At 43.6% G+C, this 14,491-nt stretch overlaps 1 protein-coding gene across 1 annotated transcript in view; it reads left to right on the top strand.

The window, feature by feature from the left end:
* LOC133540959 (transducin-like enhancer protein 1) overlaps window positions 1-14,491 on the top strand; it is a 372,555-nt gene that overhangs the window by 29,522 nt on the left and 328,542 nt on the right. The window contains exons 2-3 of the mRNA XM_061884044.1: window positions 3,474-3,571; window positions 7,131-7,194. Coding sequence (XP_061740028.1) covers window positions 3,474-3,571; window positions 7,131-7,194 — 162 coding nt within the window. The remainder of the gene's footprint in view (window positions 1-3,473; window positions 3,572-7,130; window positions 7,195-14,491) is intronic.

Here is a 14,491-nt window from a genome sequence, read left to right as displayed (position 1 = left end):
TTAGCAATGGCAATAAGAGCAAAATAAAGAGACAAAAGAAAAACAAACAGCCTGCATGGCAGCTTTGTGTCAACATTGCAACTTTTCCCCATTAGATTTCACCTCATTCTACTTTTTTTTTTTTGTGTTTTTTATTTTATTTTTGCAATAGCATTTCCAGAATGTACGGCAGGCCACTAAACAATTAGCTGCGGGCCGCACTTTGGACATTTCTGGTCTAGACCTATGAAGCTCGCCACTGTAACCGCTAGAGATGCGCGGTTTGCGGTCTTATCCGCGGAGTCCGCGGATAAACCGCGGTTTGGGTGGGTGACATGAAGAAAAAATAGATTTTAATTAGATTCGGGCGGGTGGCGGTTGAACCATCCGAAAATATTTGATATACATGGTTCTGGGATCGGTATCCTTTGCCATTCAAAGAGCCATTTAAGACCCGTGTCACAAAGCGAAGAAGAAAATAGGAGACGCTAATATTCTCTAGAATGACTGCCGGCAGTCACCCAGATAATAAGTATTAGGGCGTGCTATGAACCCATTGACTTTGTCGCCTTCTACAACATGTACGATCTGCTTGTCAGTCTAGCATCATGTTGTGTGTGGCTTCCGCAGCAACACGCACAAGACTGGAAGGCATACTGGGTGACACATAGTACACTAATGGTTGTGATATAAACAATTTTAACACTCTTAGTAATATGTGCCACGCTGTGAAGCCACACCAAACAAGATTGAGAAACACATTTCGGACAACATCCTCCCAGTAACACAACATAAACGCAACATAACAAATACCCATAATCCTTTGCATCCATGATAATTCCTGACTATTTTATACACCCCGCTAGCAGCAAAACGTTGTAGTCCTGATGGTTGTTTACCTTTCACATCGGTTTAGCTTCTGTCCAGCGATGCGAGTGTTGGTGTTTCACGCTGTGGTGCACTCAGTTTTCCAGTCAATAGTAGGGATGGGCATCACATTTGGTACTTTTATTGGTGCAGACCAAATTTCGTCTGTACTGCTTATGAAAATTTCATAAGACAGTTATCGTGATCGAAATGATCACAGTTATTATTATCGCAGAATTGATGAATGTGATGAAAAAGTGACCACGTTATTTTTAAAAAAATACTTAAAAATACTTAAAGTCGACAGACACATTGTTAGAAAAGCCACTCTTTTGCATGTTTTGTGTTTCTTATCCATCCATTTCCTACCGCTTGTCCCTTTCGGAGTCGCGGGGGGTGCTGGAGCCTATATTGGCTGCATTGGGGCGGAAGGCGGCGTACACCCTGGACAAGTCACTATCTCATCACAGGGCCAACACAGAGAGAGACAACATTCACACATTAGTGACCATTTTGTGTTGCCAATCAACCTATCCCAAGGTGCATGTCTTTGGATGTGGGAGGGGCCTATCCCAAGCTGCATGTCTTGGGAGGTGGGAGGGGCCTATCCCCAGGTGCATGTCTTTGGAGGTGGGAGGAGCCTATCCCCAGGTGCATGTCTATGGAGGTGGGAGGTGCCTATCCCCAGGTGTATGTCTTTGGAGGTGGGAGGAGCCTATCCCCAGGTGCATGTCTTTGGAGGTAGGAGGAAGCCGGAGTACCTGGAGGGAACCCACGCAGTCATGGGGAGAACATGCAAATTCCACACGGAAAAATCGCAAGCCTGGAATTGAACACTGGACTACTTAGGACCTTAGTATTGTGAGGCACTTACACTTACCCCTCTACCACCGTGCTGCCTTTCACCTGAAATGTCTAAAGGAATTGCAAATTCGAGTTCTTTGACACAAATCTATAACCTGTATATTGCACTGGTTTTGAAGGTCAACGCTACAAAAACCGCCCCCGCATCCGTTCATTTGTCAGTCTGTGGCCCTCAGTGGGAAAATGTTAGGGCACCCCTGATTCAAAACATCCCTTGACAGGACAAATATGGCAAAGAAAGTTTGTGCGTGTGTGTGTGTGTGTGTGTGTGTGTGTGTGTGTGTGTGTGTGTGTGTGTGTGTTCTGGCAATGCTGACTTAATGGGGACATCGCTCTGTTTACACAGTCACCTTTAGGGGAGCTCGGTTGGTATGGGGACAAAAAACCAGGTCCCCTAAAGGGAAAGCTTTTAAATGATAGTTAGATCCATTCTGAAGATCCCTAAGTGATTTTTAAGCTTTGGCCCATAAAACATGTTTACTGCTAAGTTTGAGTGTGAGATTTGCTTTAACATTTAAAGGCCTACTGAAATGAGATTTTCTTATTCAAACGGGGATAGCAGGTCCATTCTATGTGTCATACTTGATCATTTTGCGATATTGCCGTATTTTTGCTGAAATGATTTAGTAGAGAACATCGATGATAAAGTTTGCAACTTTTGGTCGCTAATAAAAAAGCTTTGCCTGTACCGGAAGTAGCAGACAATGTGTGCGTGACGTCACCGGTGTGAGGGCTCCTCACATCCTCACATTGATTACAATCATGGACACCATCAGCGCGAGCGATTCTGACCGAGAAAGCAACAATTTCCCCATTAATTGGAGCGAGGATGAAAGATTCGTGGATGAGGATAGTGAGAGTGAAGGACTAGAAGAAAAAAAAAGACGAAGGCAGTGGGAGCGAGTCAGATGTTATTAGACACATTTACTAGGTTAATTCTGGGAAATTCCTTATCTGCTTATTGTGTAACCAGTGTTTTAGTGAGATTATATAGTCATACCTGAAAGTCGGAGGGGTGTGGTGACCGCCAGTGTCTCTGAGGGAAGCCATTTTTTTGGGGGGTCCTCAGTAGTCACATACAAATGTGTGTGAATTATGCAAAATTATTTAAATGTGGTCCCCATGAACCATATTAAGTCTTTCTCCCCAGGGTCCCAAGTAAGACTGATCAGCACATTTTTTCATCAATCCAGAGATTTAAAGACGTTTATGAGTTAACTGGGCAGTGACCATTTTACCTCATTTTTTCATGCCTCCACAACCTGTAGAAAGGGTGGTCCTCACAAGTCATGATAAAAAACTTGCTCCCTATTCCAAATGATAACCTGTAAAATGTGTGTGCGTGTGTGTTGAAAGGCTGGGGGATGAGGTGTGTGCCTTCCCCTGAGAGGTGTTTGTTTTGTGGCTCCTTCTTTGGCTTTTAGCAGGTGCCGTGATTCCCTCTAAGTTATTCTAATGACATTTCCTCCCTTTGTAGGCTGGAATACATTAGCAAGCTGGCAAGAGTGTGGAGGATGCTAATGTGGAGGGGTGGCAGGGAGGGAGGGGAAGTCGGAAGAGTCATTAGAGGAGGAGGAGAACACAGGCCGAGAGAGAGAGAGGACTCGGCTTTATGATGTGTGGAAGAGGAAGTGACCTTTCCTCTCACTTTCATCTTCCCTTACACACACACACACACACACACACACACACACACACACGCACACGCACTTCAATGTCCGTCTTTCATCATGGTCTTCTCTGTCTGTCCTCTCCCCATGAAGGTCCCCTTGCAACCTGGCCAGTCTTTCAAGTTCACCGTCCTGGAAACTCTGGACCGGATCAAGGAGGAGTTCCAGTTCCTCCAGGCCCAGTATCACAGGTAGGCATGCTCACATTGTCTACAAAACCATCTAATAGTACATGAGATGTATAGAATAGAATAGAAAGTACTTTATTGATCCTTGCGGGAAATTCAGCACCACAGTTCGCTCACAATAAACAATAATAATAATAAATAATATATGACATCCATCCATCCATCCATTTTCTACCGCTTATTCCCTTTTTGGGGTCGCGGGGGGCGCTGGCGCCTATCTCAGCTACAATTGGGCGGAAGGCGTCGCACACCCTGGACAAGTCGCCACCTCATCGCAGGGCCAACACAGATAGACAACATTCACACTCACATTCACACACTAGGGCCATATATTATATGTATAATATATGGATAATATAAATATATTCTACATTTAAGCGCAGTCAAGGAACATATGCATTACACAGTCTGATGGCTGTCTGTATGAAGGACCTCCTGTGTCGTTCCATGTTAAATTTTGGGAGTCTGAGCCTTCCACTAATTCTCTCCGCAAGGTCCGAGTGTACTGGGTGGGAGGTGTTGTCCATAATGGCTAGGAGTTTTGCTAGACTTCTACTCTCTGACACCACCGCCAGAGAGTCTAGCTCCACTACCACCACGTTACTGGCCTTCTCTACCAACTTGTCCAGTCTGTTTGCGTCCCTCACTCTCAGCCTGCTGCCCCAGAAAGCCACGGCGTACAATAAGGCGCCCGGCACCATCGACTCGTAGAACATCTTTGTACAGAGGTTGAAGGATCCTAGCCTCCTGAGGAAGTAGAGGCGGCTCTGTCAGTTCTTGTAGAGGGCCTCAGCGTGTTTTGACCCATTCAGCTTGTTGTCGATGTGTACTCTGAGGTATTTATAATCCTCAACCATGTCCCCATCAACCCCTCTGATGGAAACAGGGGTCGCCGGAGTACTCCTCCTCCCCAGGTCCACAACCAGCTCCTTGGTCTTCGTCACATTGAGCTGGAGTTGGTTCTTTCCACACCATGTGACAAAGTCCTCCACCAGAGCCCTGTATTCCTCATCATCCCCATCCTCAATACACCCCACTATCGCAGAGTCATCAAAAAACTTCTGAAGGTGGCAGGACTCTTGACTGATAGTGGAAATTGGTGGTGTAAATGGTGAAGAGGAAGGGGGAGAGGACTGTACCCTGCGGGGCCCCGGTGTTGCTGAGCAGCCTGTCAGACACACAGTCCTGCAATCGCACGTACTGCGGTCTGTCAGTCAGGTAATCTACAACCCAGGACACCAAGGGGGCCTCCACCTGCATCTTCTCCAACTTCACACCCAGTAGCCCATGTATAAGTGGGAAGGCAAGATAAAGGAAGATAAACCATAGCTAAAAGAAGAGAAAATTAGTTAAAGAAAATAACTATTAGCTAAAGAAGAGAAATAGTTGCTAAAAGAAGAGAAATAGAAGGTAATATAAGAGAAATAGTAACGAAAGAAGAATGTAAGAGAATAGAGATAGTTGTTAAAGAAGAGAAATAGTAGCTAAAAGAACAGAATAGTTGTTAAAAAAGAGAAATAGTAGCTAAAAGAAGGTAAGAGAAGAAAAACTAGCTTAAAGGAGGTAAAGTAAGCCAAATAGTTGCTAAATGAAGAGAATAGGTGATAAAGGAAGAGAATAGTTGCTAAAGGAAGAGAATAGTTGCTAAAGGAAGAGAATAGTTGCTAAAGGAAGAGAATAGTCGCTAAAGGAAGAGCTAAAGGAAGAGAAGTGAAGTGAAGTGAATTATATTTATATAGCGCTTTTCTCTAGTGACTCAAAGCGCTTTATATAGTGAAACCCAATATCTAAGTTACATTTAAACCAGTTTGGGTGGCACTGGGAGCACGTGGGTAAAGTGTCTTGCCCAAGGACACAACGGCAGTGACTAGGATGGCGGAAGCGGGAATCGAACCAGCAACCCTCAAGTTGCTGGCACGTCCACTCTACCAACCGAGCTATACCGCCCCACAGAATAGAATAGTCGCTAAAGGAAGAGAATAGTCGCTAAAGGAAGAGAATAGTCTCTAAAGGAAGAGAATAGTCTCTAAAGGAAGAGAATAGTCTCTAAAGGAAGAGAATAGCCTCTAAAGGAAGAGAATAGCCTCTAAAGGAAGAGAATAGTCGCTAAAGGAAGAGAATAGTCGCTAAAGGAAGAGAATAGTCGCTAAAGGAAGAGAATAGTCGCTAAAGGAAGAGAATAGTCGCTAAAGGAAGAGAATAGTCGCTAAAGGAAGAGAATAGCCCCTGCGACCCCAAAGGGAATAAGCGGCAGAAAATGGATGGATGGGAAAGAACAGTCTCTAAAGCAGTGGTTCTCAAACTTTTTTTGTCATCCCCCACTTTGGACAAGGGGGAGTTTTCAAGCCCCGCCTGCCCCCATCGCCCCAACAGAACGCTAATGCCAAGTTTAACATTTTCATATTTATTGAACGTCAAATAACATTCAAGTTGTATACATTTAAACTCAATAACATCAAGTTCAATAATAAATAAAATAACTGTGCAGCTGTGGTATAACCTGCATCAAGTGCAATAATAAATAGAATAACTATTCTGCCAGTTTTCTTTGAAATAAATCAAGTGGCTTATTGACATGTTTGGGGTGTGTGGTCTCGAGGTGTCTCTTTAATTTGTTAGGTCTCATTCTGTCTGCTGAAGCGGTTTTAGACACAGAACACACAGGGGTCTCTCCTCTGCCCCCACCACCGTTGCCGTGAATCCAAGAGCAAGATACCCTTCATATTCACTTTTCGGTTGGCTTTTTGGTTGATTAAGCCTGTCAGATTTTTGTTTCTCTGCAGGCGCTGGCTCTGATTTGACGACCTTTGAGGTGCGAGTCACAAATGTATCCATTTTGTGTAATTGTAGTTCACACATTAGCCTGCTACCCATCCGCGTGAAAGATTGTTCCGCTTAGCTCCGCCCCCATTAGTTACTGTTGCTATATCTGTTAAACTTTCGCTCCTACCTAGAAATTCAAAGCCTAGAGGAAAATTAAGTAATTCACATTTATTTACATAACGGATTTCACAGACAGAATCACAAAGTGATTTACAGTGTGTATAGAAAATGAAATCATCGTAAAAAAAAGAAATCTAAGAATATAATAAAAAAAAAAATTAAAATGACATTTCCTCCCGTTCCTCCCGCCCCACACTTTGAGAAACGCTGCTCTAAAGGAAGAGAAATAGTAGCTGAAAGAAAAGAAATAGTAGCTAAAAGAAGAGAAATGGAAGCTAAAGAAGTGAAATAATAGGTATAAAATGATGTATAAAAGGTTAATCAAATATAAATATATAAAATATACTAAGAAGGCCAATACAAGGTGAGTGGAAGCTAAAAGAAGAGAGTTAAAATGAGGAAAAAAAAGTTAATGAAGGTTATGGCAAGCAGAAAAATGTCATTTACATTTTTTTTTTGCAGAAATGCACAATTAGGCTACAAAGTGTGTTTTATCCGATTACTCAATCAAACAGAACAAAGTTATCGATAGTTACTAAAGTCATGGAATGTCCGTGCTTCAGTGTACTTCCATACTGTACATGCAAGTAAAGTGTCTGCTTTCCACGTCCTCCCGCAGCCTGAAGCTGGAGTGTGAGAAGCTGGCCAGCGAGAAGACGGAGATGCAGCGGCACTACATCATGGTGAGTCTGCCAACTTTCTGCTGTCCATCAGTCAGTCCTACGGGATTTTATTCAGAAAATGTGATTTCATATTGCCAACTCAACTACGCAAACATTGCTGAAATCTCAAAGTTTTTGTGCAGCAACTCTGTCTGCTTTAAAGGCCTACTGAAAGCCACTACTAGCGACCACGCAGTCTGATAGTTTATACATCAATGATGAAATATTAACATTGCAACACATGCAAATACGGCCGGTTTAGTTTACTAAATTGCAATTTTAAATTTCCCGCGGAGTTTCCTGTTGAAAACGTCGCGGAATGGCACGTGTTTGTGACTTTATAGGATAGGATAGGTCTTTATTGTCATGGCACAAGTACAACGAAACTTTGTTTTCAGCATAAACCTGTTCAAGATTAGACAAACAAACAGTGTACAGGGTTACAGAACAAGAACGCTGATGGGTCGCCATAAGGCGCCCCGTAAAAGATGGGAAAAAGGTAAACGCTTGGGAAGGATGAGTAAAAAAATACAATCCAGACTGGGCTCCTAAGGGCGCCCAGTCTGGAGTGGGGAAAAAAACTCCATAGCAAAGCACATATACATATTACAACATACATCTCGAGATATCTACCAACAGAGGGAAGGTAGTTCAAGGTCATGGTGGTAGGCCGCAGCTCTCAGGCGCTGACCAACCATTCATCAGCCCTACGGGATTTGCGTCAAGGGCGTTGGGTTGAGGGGGGATGGGGTGTGTATGTGTGGTGTATATTTTTTTGTGGATGTGTGTGTGTGAGCCCGTAGTGTGTCTCTGTTCCGCGGCTTTGATGCGTTGTGCAGTCGCTAGTCCAAAGTCAACAACAACAGGTGTGTGTCCATGAGAGACAAGAAGGGAGTTTGTTGTGTCTTCGCTGCAGTGTCCTTCGGGAGAGTCTCGAAGCCAGGGAAACAATCCAAGTTAGAATGATTTGTATGCGAGTGAAAATAAAATTTGCTTTTCACTCTAAAATTGTCTATGACTGATCCTCAAAAACTGCGGGGTAGACAGTCCAATGCAATCCACAGTTCTTCCCGCATCCTCCAATTATTTGTGGCAGCTTTGGGGTACTTTGAAGACTGCCAGCAACTTCCAATTTGTCGACAAACCAAAGCAACGCTTACTCCAATCAGCAGATGTCGTGTTGTCATAATTCCGAATAGGTGGATATCTAAGGGTCGCCAGGCACGCGGGCCTCTTTCTTCTCCCAAGAGTCTGTCGTGTGTCCAGCAACAACCGCTTTGTCACGACAGCAGGTTTCCCCAAACCCAAGATCATGTCAATTTTGTTGAGGCCAGTTAAATAGTTCCAATGTTTAGATTTGGAGAGCAGTGCAAAAAAAGGCAACAAGAAAGTTAAGACAAAACAAAGAAGCAAGCAGGAGAGATAAGGGAGAGGAAAGGGGAGCGTCCACCCTCCATGAGTGCCAGAGAGAAAGTTATTGGTTGGAGGGGACATTTTAGCCCAGCATTTTGGACATCTGTGTTGCTGAATCTTTTGCAGTTTGTTCAATTAATAATGGAGACTATAAAGAAGAATGTTGTTGGTGGAAAGCGGTGGATTGCAGCTGCCTTTAGCACTGAAACACAGCCAGTGTTTCTTTGTTTGTTGTGAAGCTTTAACACAGAGCGTTCAAGCGAATATGTTACTCTACGTCAACCAGCAAGTTTTTGGATGGGAAAATTGTGATAGTAAGTCGGCTCTTACCGGAGACTTGAGTGGATTACGCGACCTCATCCTGCAGCTCAAAAAGGCAGCTGTGATCTCGGCTTCTCTCAGAGACACTGGCGTTCACCGCAGCCATCCGACTTTCAGGTATGACTGTATAATCTCACTAAAATACTATTAACACAATAAGCAGATAAGGGATTTTCCAGAATTATCCTAGTAAATGTGTCTGAATTATGAATCGCTCACACTGCCACCGTCTGGAGCCGTCGCCTTTTCTTTTTTTTTCTTTTTCTTTTTTTTAGTGTTTCACTCTAACTTTCCTCATCCACAAATCTTTCATCCTCGCTCAAATTAATGGGGAAATCGTCGCTTTCTCGGTCCAAATTGCTCTTACTGCTGGTGGCTCACATTATAAACAATGTGAGGATTTGAGGAGCCCTACAACCCGTGACGTCACGCGCACATCGTCTGCTACTTCCGGTACAGGCAAGGCTTTTTTATTAGTGACCAAAAGTTGCAAACTTTATCGTCGATGTTCTCTACTAAATCCTTTTAGCAAAAATATGGCAATATCGCGAAATGATCAAGTATGACACATAGAATGGACCTGCTATCCCCGTTTAAATAAGAAAATCTCATTTCAGTAGGCTTTAAAAAAAAAAAAAATTCCACTACTATACTCTTGTGGAGTTTTTGCTGCCGGTCTTAGAGCCCGAGCTGGTCTTTGTTGCCGTCTATACGGCTCACATGTATTGTAAGCCTTTGTGCTACAAAATCCACGAAGAGCCGAGCAGAATTTGATATGCACCGTCTGCAAAGCTGCTCGCCTTTCATAAACGTGGGAGGGCAGGCAGGATCAGGACTGAGATCTGGATAGACACGCCGGTGGGAAGGCAAGAGTTTGGGACTAAAAGGATGGAGCGAGGAGTTGTGATCTGCTACTCACTTCATGTTCTTTTATCTGCCACACAAACACTAATGCTGGCACTATTGATTGGGCTAACAAAAGTAGGTGTCCAGCATACTGATTTACTTGTGTTCCCACAGCTGGAACTAATATTTACATTTCCACGAGAAAGTGCTCAAGTGGAAAAGTAGTCTAAGCCTCAACAAATATTTGCTGTATGTACCAATAATGCACCTTGTAATTATTGGGGAACTGGACTTGTGTGGTCATTTTGCCTGTCATTAGCAAGTCCTATCATTTTCACGCCTTCAAATGTGTAATATACGACAAGTACGAGGTGGCCGACAATGAGCCCATAAAGCACTTTAAAAGAAATAGAACGTTTGCCAACGTTAAGTCAGCTTTGGTATGTTTTTCCAGAAAAGTCACTTCTTATCACAAATCAAAGCTTGCTGTGGTAGGATCAATCTCTTCAATACGAGTAAGCACAAAATGGAAGCCAGTGGGACACTGAACGAATGAAGGAAGTGTTCGTACACATAGAAAGCTCACACACCGAGGCATTTTTGGCGCAGTCTAAAAATTTAGTAAACCGAAACATTTACTGATAGAGGGGTTTGTCAATCCACTGTATTTGCATGTGGTCGCCATGGCACTGAGGGGGCATTATTCATTAAAATCAAACACTGCTTTAATATATTACCCTATTTTCTGGACTGTAAGGCGCACTTAAAATCCCCTTTTTTCTTTTTTTAAAACTTGACAGTGTGCCTTATAAACCGGTGCGCCTAATGTACGGAATAATTCTGGTTGTGCTTACCGACCTTGAAGCTATTTTAATTTGTACATGGTGTAATGATAAGTGTGACCAGTAGATGGCAGTCAAACATAAGAGATACGTGAAGATTGCACTATGATGGCAACATCAGTCAAGTAAACAACACCAACACTTTATATGTTTCGTTGACAATACAGAACCTTACACACAGCGCTCAAAAATCCATCAAAATGTTTAGTAGGACTTTGGTAAGCTATGAAGCCGCACTGCTTAATGGATTGTCGGTGAATTAAACATACAGGTGCTGGTCATATTATTAGAATATTATGAAAAAGTTGATTTATTTCATTAATTCCATTTAGAAAGTCAAACTTGTAGAATGTATACATTAATTTCAAGTGTTTTTTTGCCAAAAAGGAGATGATTATAGCTGACAACCAAAGAAAACCCTAAATTCAACATCTCAGAAAATTAGAATATGGTGAAAAGGTCAGATATTGAAGACACCCGGTGCCACACTCTAAATAGCTAACTAACTCAAAACACCTGGAAAAGCCTTTAAATGGGCTCTTGTTTTGATTCTGTATGACACACAATCATGGGGAAGACTGCGGACTTGACAACTGTCCAAAAGATGACCATTGGTACTTTAAAGAAGGAGGGCAAGACACAAAAGGTCATTGCCAAAGAGGTTGGATGTTCCCAGAGCTCTGTGTCCAAGCACATTAATAGAGAGGCAAAGGGAAGACAAAGATGTGGTAGAAAAAAGTGTACAAGCAAGAGGGATAACTGCGCCCCGGAGAGGATTGTCAAACAAAACCGATTCAAAATGTGGGGGGGGATCCACAAAGAGTGGACTGCAGCTGGAGTCAGTGCTTCAAGAACCACCACGCACCGACGTATGCAAGATATGGGCTTCAGCTGTCGCATTCCTTGTGTAAAGCCACTCTTGAATAAGAGACAACGTCTAAAGTGTCTCGCCTGGGCTCAAGACAAAAAGGACTGGACTGCTGCTGAGTGGTCCAAAGTTATTTTTTCAGATGAAAGTAAATTTTGTATCTCCTTTGGAAATCAAGGTCCCAGAGTCTGGAGGAAGACAGGAGAGGCACAGAATCCACGTTGCCTGAAGTCCAGTGTCAAATTTCCATAATCGGTAACGGTCTGGGGTGCCATGTCATCTGCTGGTGTTGGTCCACTGTGTTTCCTGAGGTCTAGGGTCAATGCAGCAGTCTACCAGGAAGTTTTAGAACACTTTATGCTGCCTGCCGCGGACCAATTTTATGGAGGTGAAGATTTCATTCTCCAACATGACTTGGCACCTGCACACAGTGCCAAATCTACCAGTACCTGGTTTAAGGACCATGGTATCCCTGTTCTTGATTGGCCTGCAAACTCAGAGAAAACCTCTGGGGTATTGTGAAGCGGGAGATGCGAGATGCCAGACCCAACAATGCTGAAGAGCTGAAGGCCACTATTAAAGCAACCTGGGCTCTCATAACACCTGAGGAGTGCAACAGACTGGTGGACTCCATGCCACGCCGTATTGCTGCAATAATTCAGGCAAAAGGAGCTGCAACTAAGTATTGATTGCCGTACATGCTGAAACTTTTCATGTTCATACTTTTCAGTTGGACCACATTTCTAAAAAATATTTTTTGGTACTAGTCGTAACTAATATTCTAAGTTTCTGAGATACTGAATTTGGGATTTTCAGTAATTGTCAGTACTAATCATCAAAATTTAAAGAAATAAACATTTCAAATATATCACTATGTGTGTAATGAATGGATATAATATGTAAGTTTCATGTTCTGAATATAATTGATAGATACATAGATAGATAGTACTTTATTTATTCCGTCAGGAGAGTTCCTTCAGGAAAATTACAATTTTCAGCACAATCCCATTCAAGATCAGACAAACATTACAGGGAGACAGAACAGGATCGCTGACGGGTCTGCCGGCTTCCAGCGCCCCTTACAAAAAAAGATGAGATACAGGTAAACAAGGGGTGGAGAAAAAAATAGAAGATAAAATAAAAAAATCGGTCTTAGCCTGGGCCCTGGAGTGGGGGTGCAGACTGAGGCCAAGGGAAAAAAACAACTCATAGCCATAGTACACATCCCTCTTCCATGTGTGTAAGAGGGAAACATCAAACATCAAAGAACACAGAGGACATTAAAGACATTAAAGCAGCAGATACAAACAGACACTTCTACATACAGCTATGAATAAAAAGTAAAAGAAACATATCCACTGTGGTGGCCTCTGCGGTGTTCTACGCCATGGTCCGCTGGGGTGGAGGGAGGATGGCCAGAGACAGGAGCAGACCCAACAAAGCAACCAGGACAGCCGACTCCACTCCCGGCCAGTGTCCAGTCCGCATGGATGAGCGATGATACGTCCAAGGTGACTGAGGTGTCCGACACCTGCTCACCCAGCCAAGACACCGCAAAGCCTCTCCGTCCCAGCGCTCAGTGCCAGCTCCGCAGCCCTGTCCCCTCATCCGCATCTCCTCCAGTCCCTCCAAAGCGACTCCGGTGTGGCAGAGACCCTGCAGCTGGTCTCCATGGCCAAAAGGCTCCCAGGAGGCAGATCCAGAAGTCCACAAAAAAAGCACCACAGAGGTCACGAAAGTGCCACCCCTTGTCACACAGTCCCAAAGGGTCCCGGGCCAAAAGGCAAAAAAATATAATAACACATGAAAACAAGAGGGAAACACAAAAGGATGACACAAGAGCACAGAGCTCCTGCCTACAGCAGCCACTACAGCAGCGCCATCTTGGGGAAAAAAAAAAATATATACTGAAATAAATCAACTTTTTCATGATATTCTAATAATATGAACAGCACCTGTATATGAAAAAAGGTCGAAAATACACCATTCATCGGCTGTGCGCCTTATAATCCGTTGCGCCCTATGGCCTGGAAAATATGTTAGTTGCATCCTTTCAATAATGATGTATAGTCAAAAAACGAGAGAAACCAGGGAAAGTGTTGCCGAGCAGCTCAGGCGGACTCATTTGAACTCATATTCTCATTCATATTGGGCATCATGTGGCAGGATTATGCTGTTTTTTTGTTCACATCCAACACTGGAGCCCATCTGGTCCCTGCGACAGCTGCAGGTAAAGATGCTGGACCCTCAGCGCTGCGGGCTCTTCTACTTTGTAACGCTGTAGTGGCGCCATGCTCGCTAGGCAGGGTTCAGAGATGAGGGGGAGGGACAGAGGGGCTCAAAGGCAGAGAAAAATGGCTCGGGAGTGACACACCAGAGGGGGGGGCTGCAGATGGAGGAGAGAGATACAGACAGATCAGGATGGAATTAAAAGGGGAGAGATCCAGCATAAAGACATGATGTGGAGTGGAAGAGAGCAAAGTGGGAGTGAAATAAAAGAGTGGACAGGCACAGACACGTAAATAATGTGAAGCAACAACCACAGAGGAGATAACCCAGAAGGCTATATTTAGCTTGTTAGGCCTGTCATCCACACTGAGGCCCGTTTCCATCCGCTGTGTGTGCGTGCGTGCGTGCGTGCGTGTGTCTGTGTGTGTGTGTGTGTGTGTGTGCGCATTCGGGTTATGTTTCCCCCCTGCTCTGCTCGCTCCGCTGCACTGCTCCCTCTATTACTATTCATCACTTTTAGGATCTTTAAATACCAAGCAGGATGAGCATCGGACATTTTTATGTTGTGTTCACACCTCACACACTCATACATCCTTGATATTCTGATCTTTTCAGAGCCATGTTGACATACTTTTTTTGTTCCCTCGTTCTTCATCTTCCCTTCCAATGCTGAATTTTGTGGTCTTGCGTACATCTCTAAAATAAACTCGCGCTGTGTCCTACAAAGTGGTAACACTGTAAGTATTGAACTAGTTACACAGCGGCTGTTTGATTGTAAAGCGCTTTCGTTTTACAAATT

Source organism: Nerophis ophidion, linkage group LG22, assembly GCF_033978795.1.
Source record: "Nerophis ophidion isolate RoL-2023_Sa linkage group LG22, RoL_Noph_v1.0, whole genome shotgun sequence".
NCBI classification, from domain to species: domain Eukaryota; kingdom Metazoa; phylum Chordata; class Actinopteri; order Syngnathiformes; family Syngnathidae; genus Nerophis; species Nerophis ophidion.
This window is presented reverse-complemented; position numbering and strand designations above follow the sequence as displayed.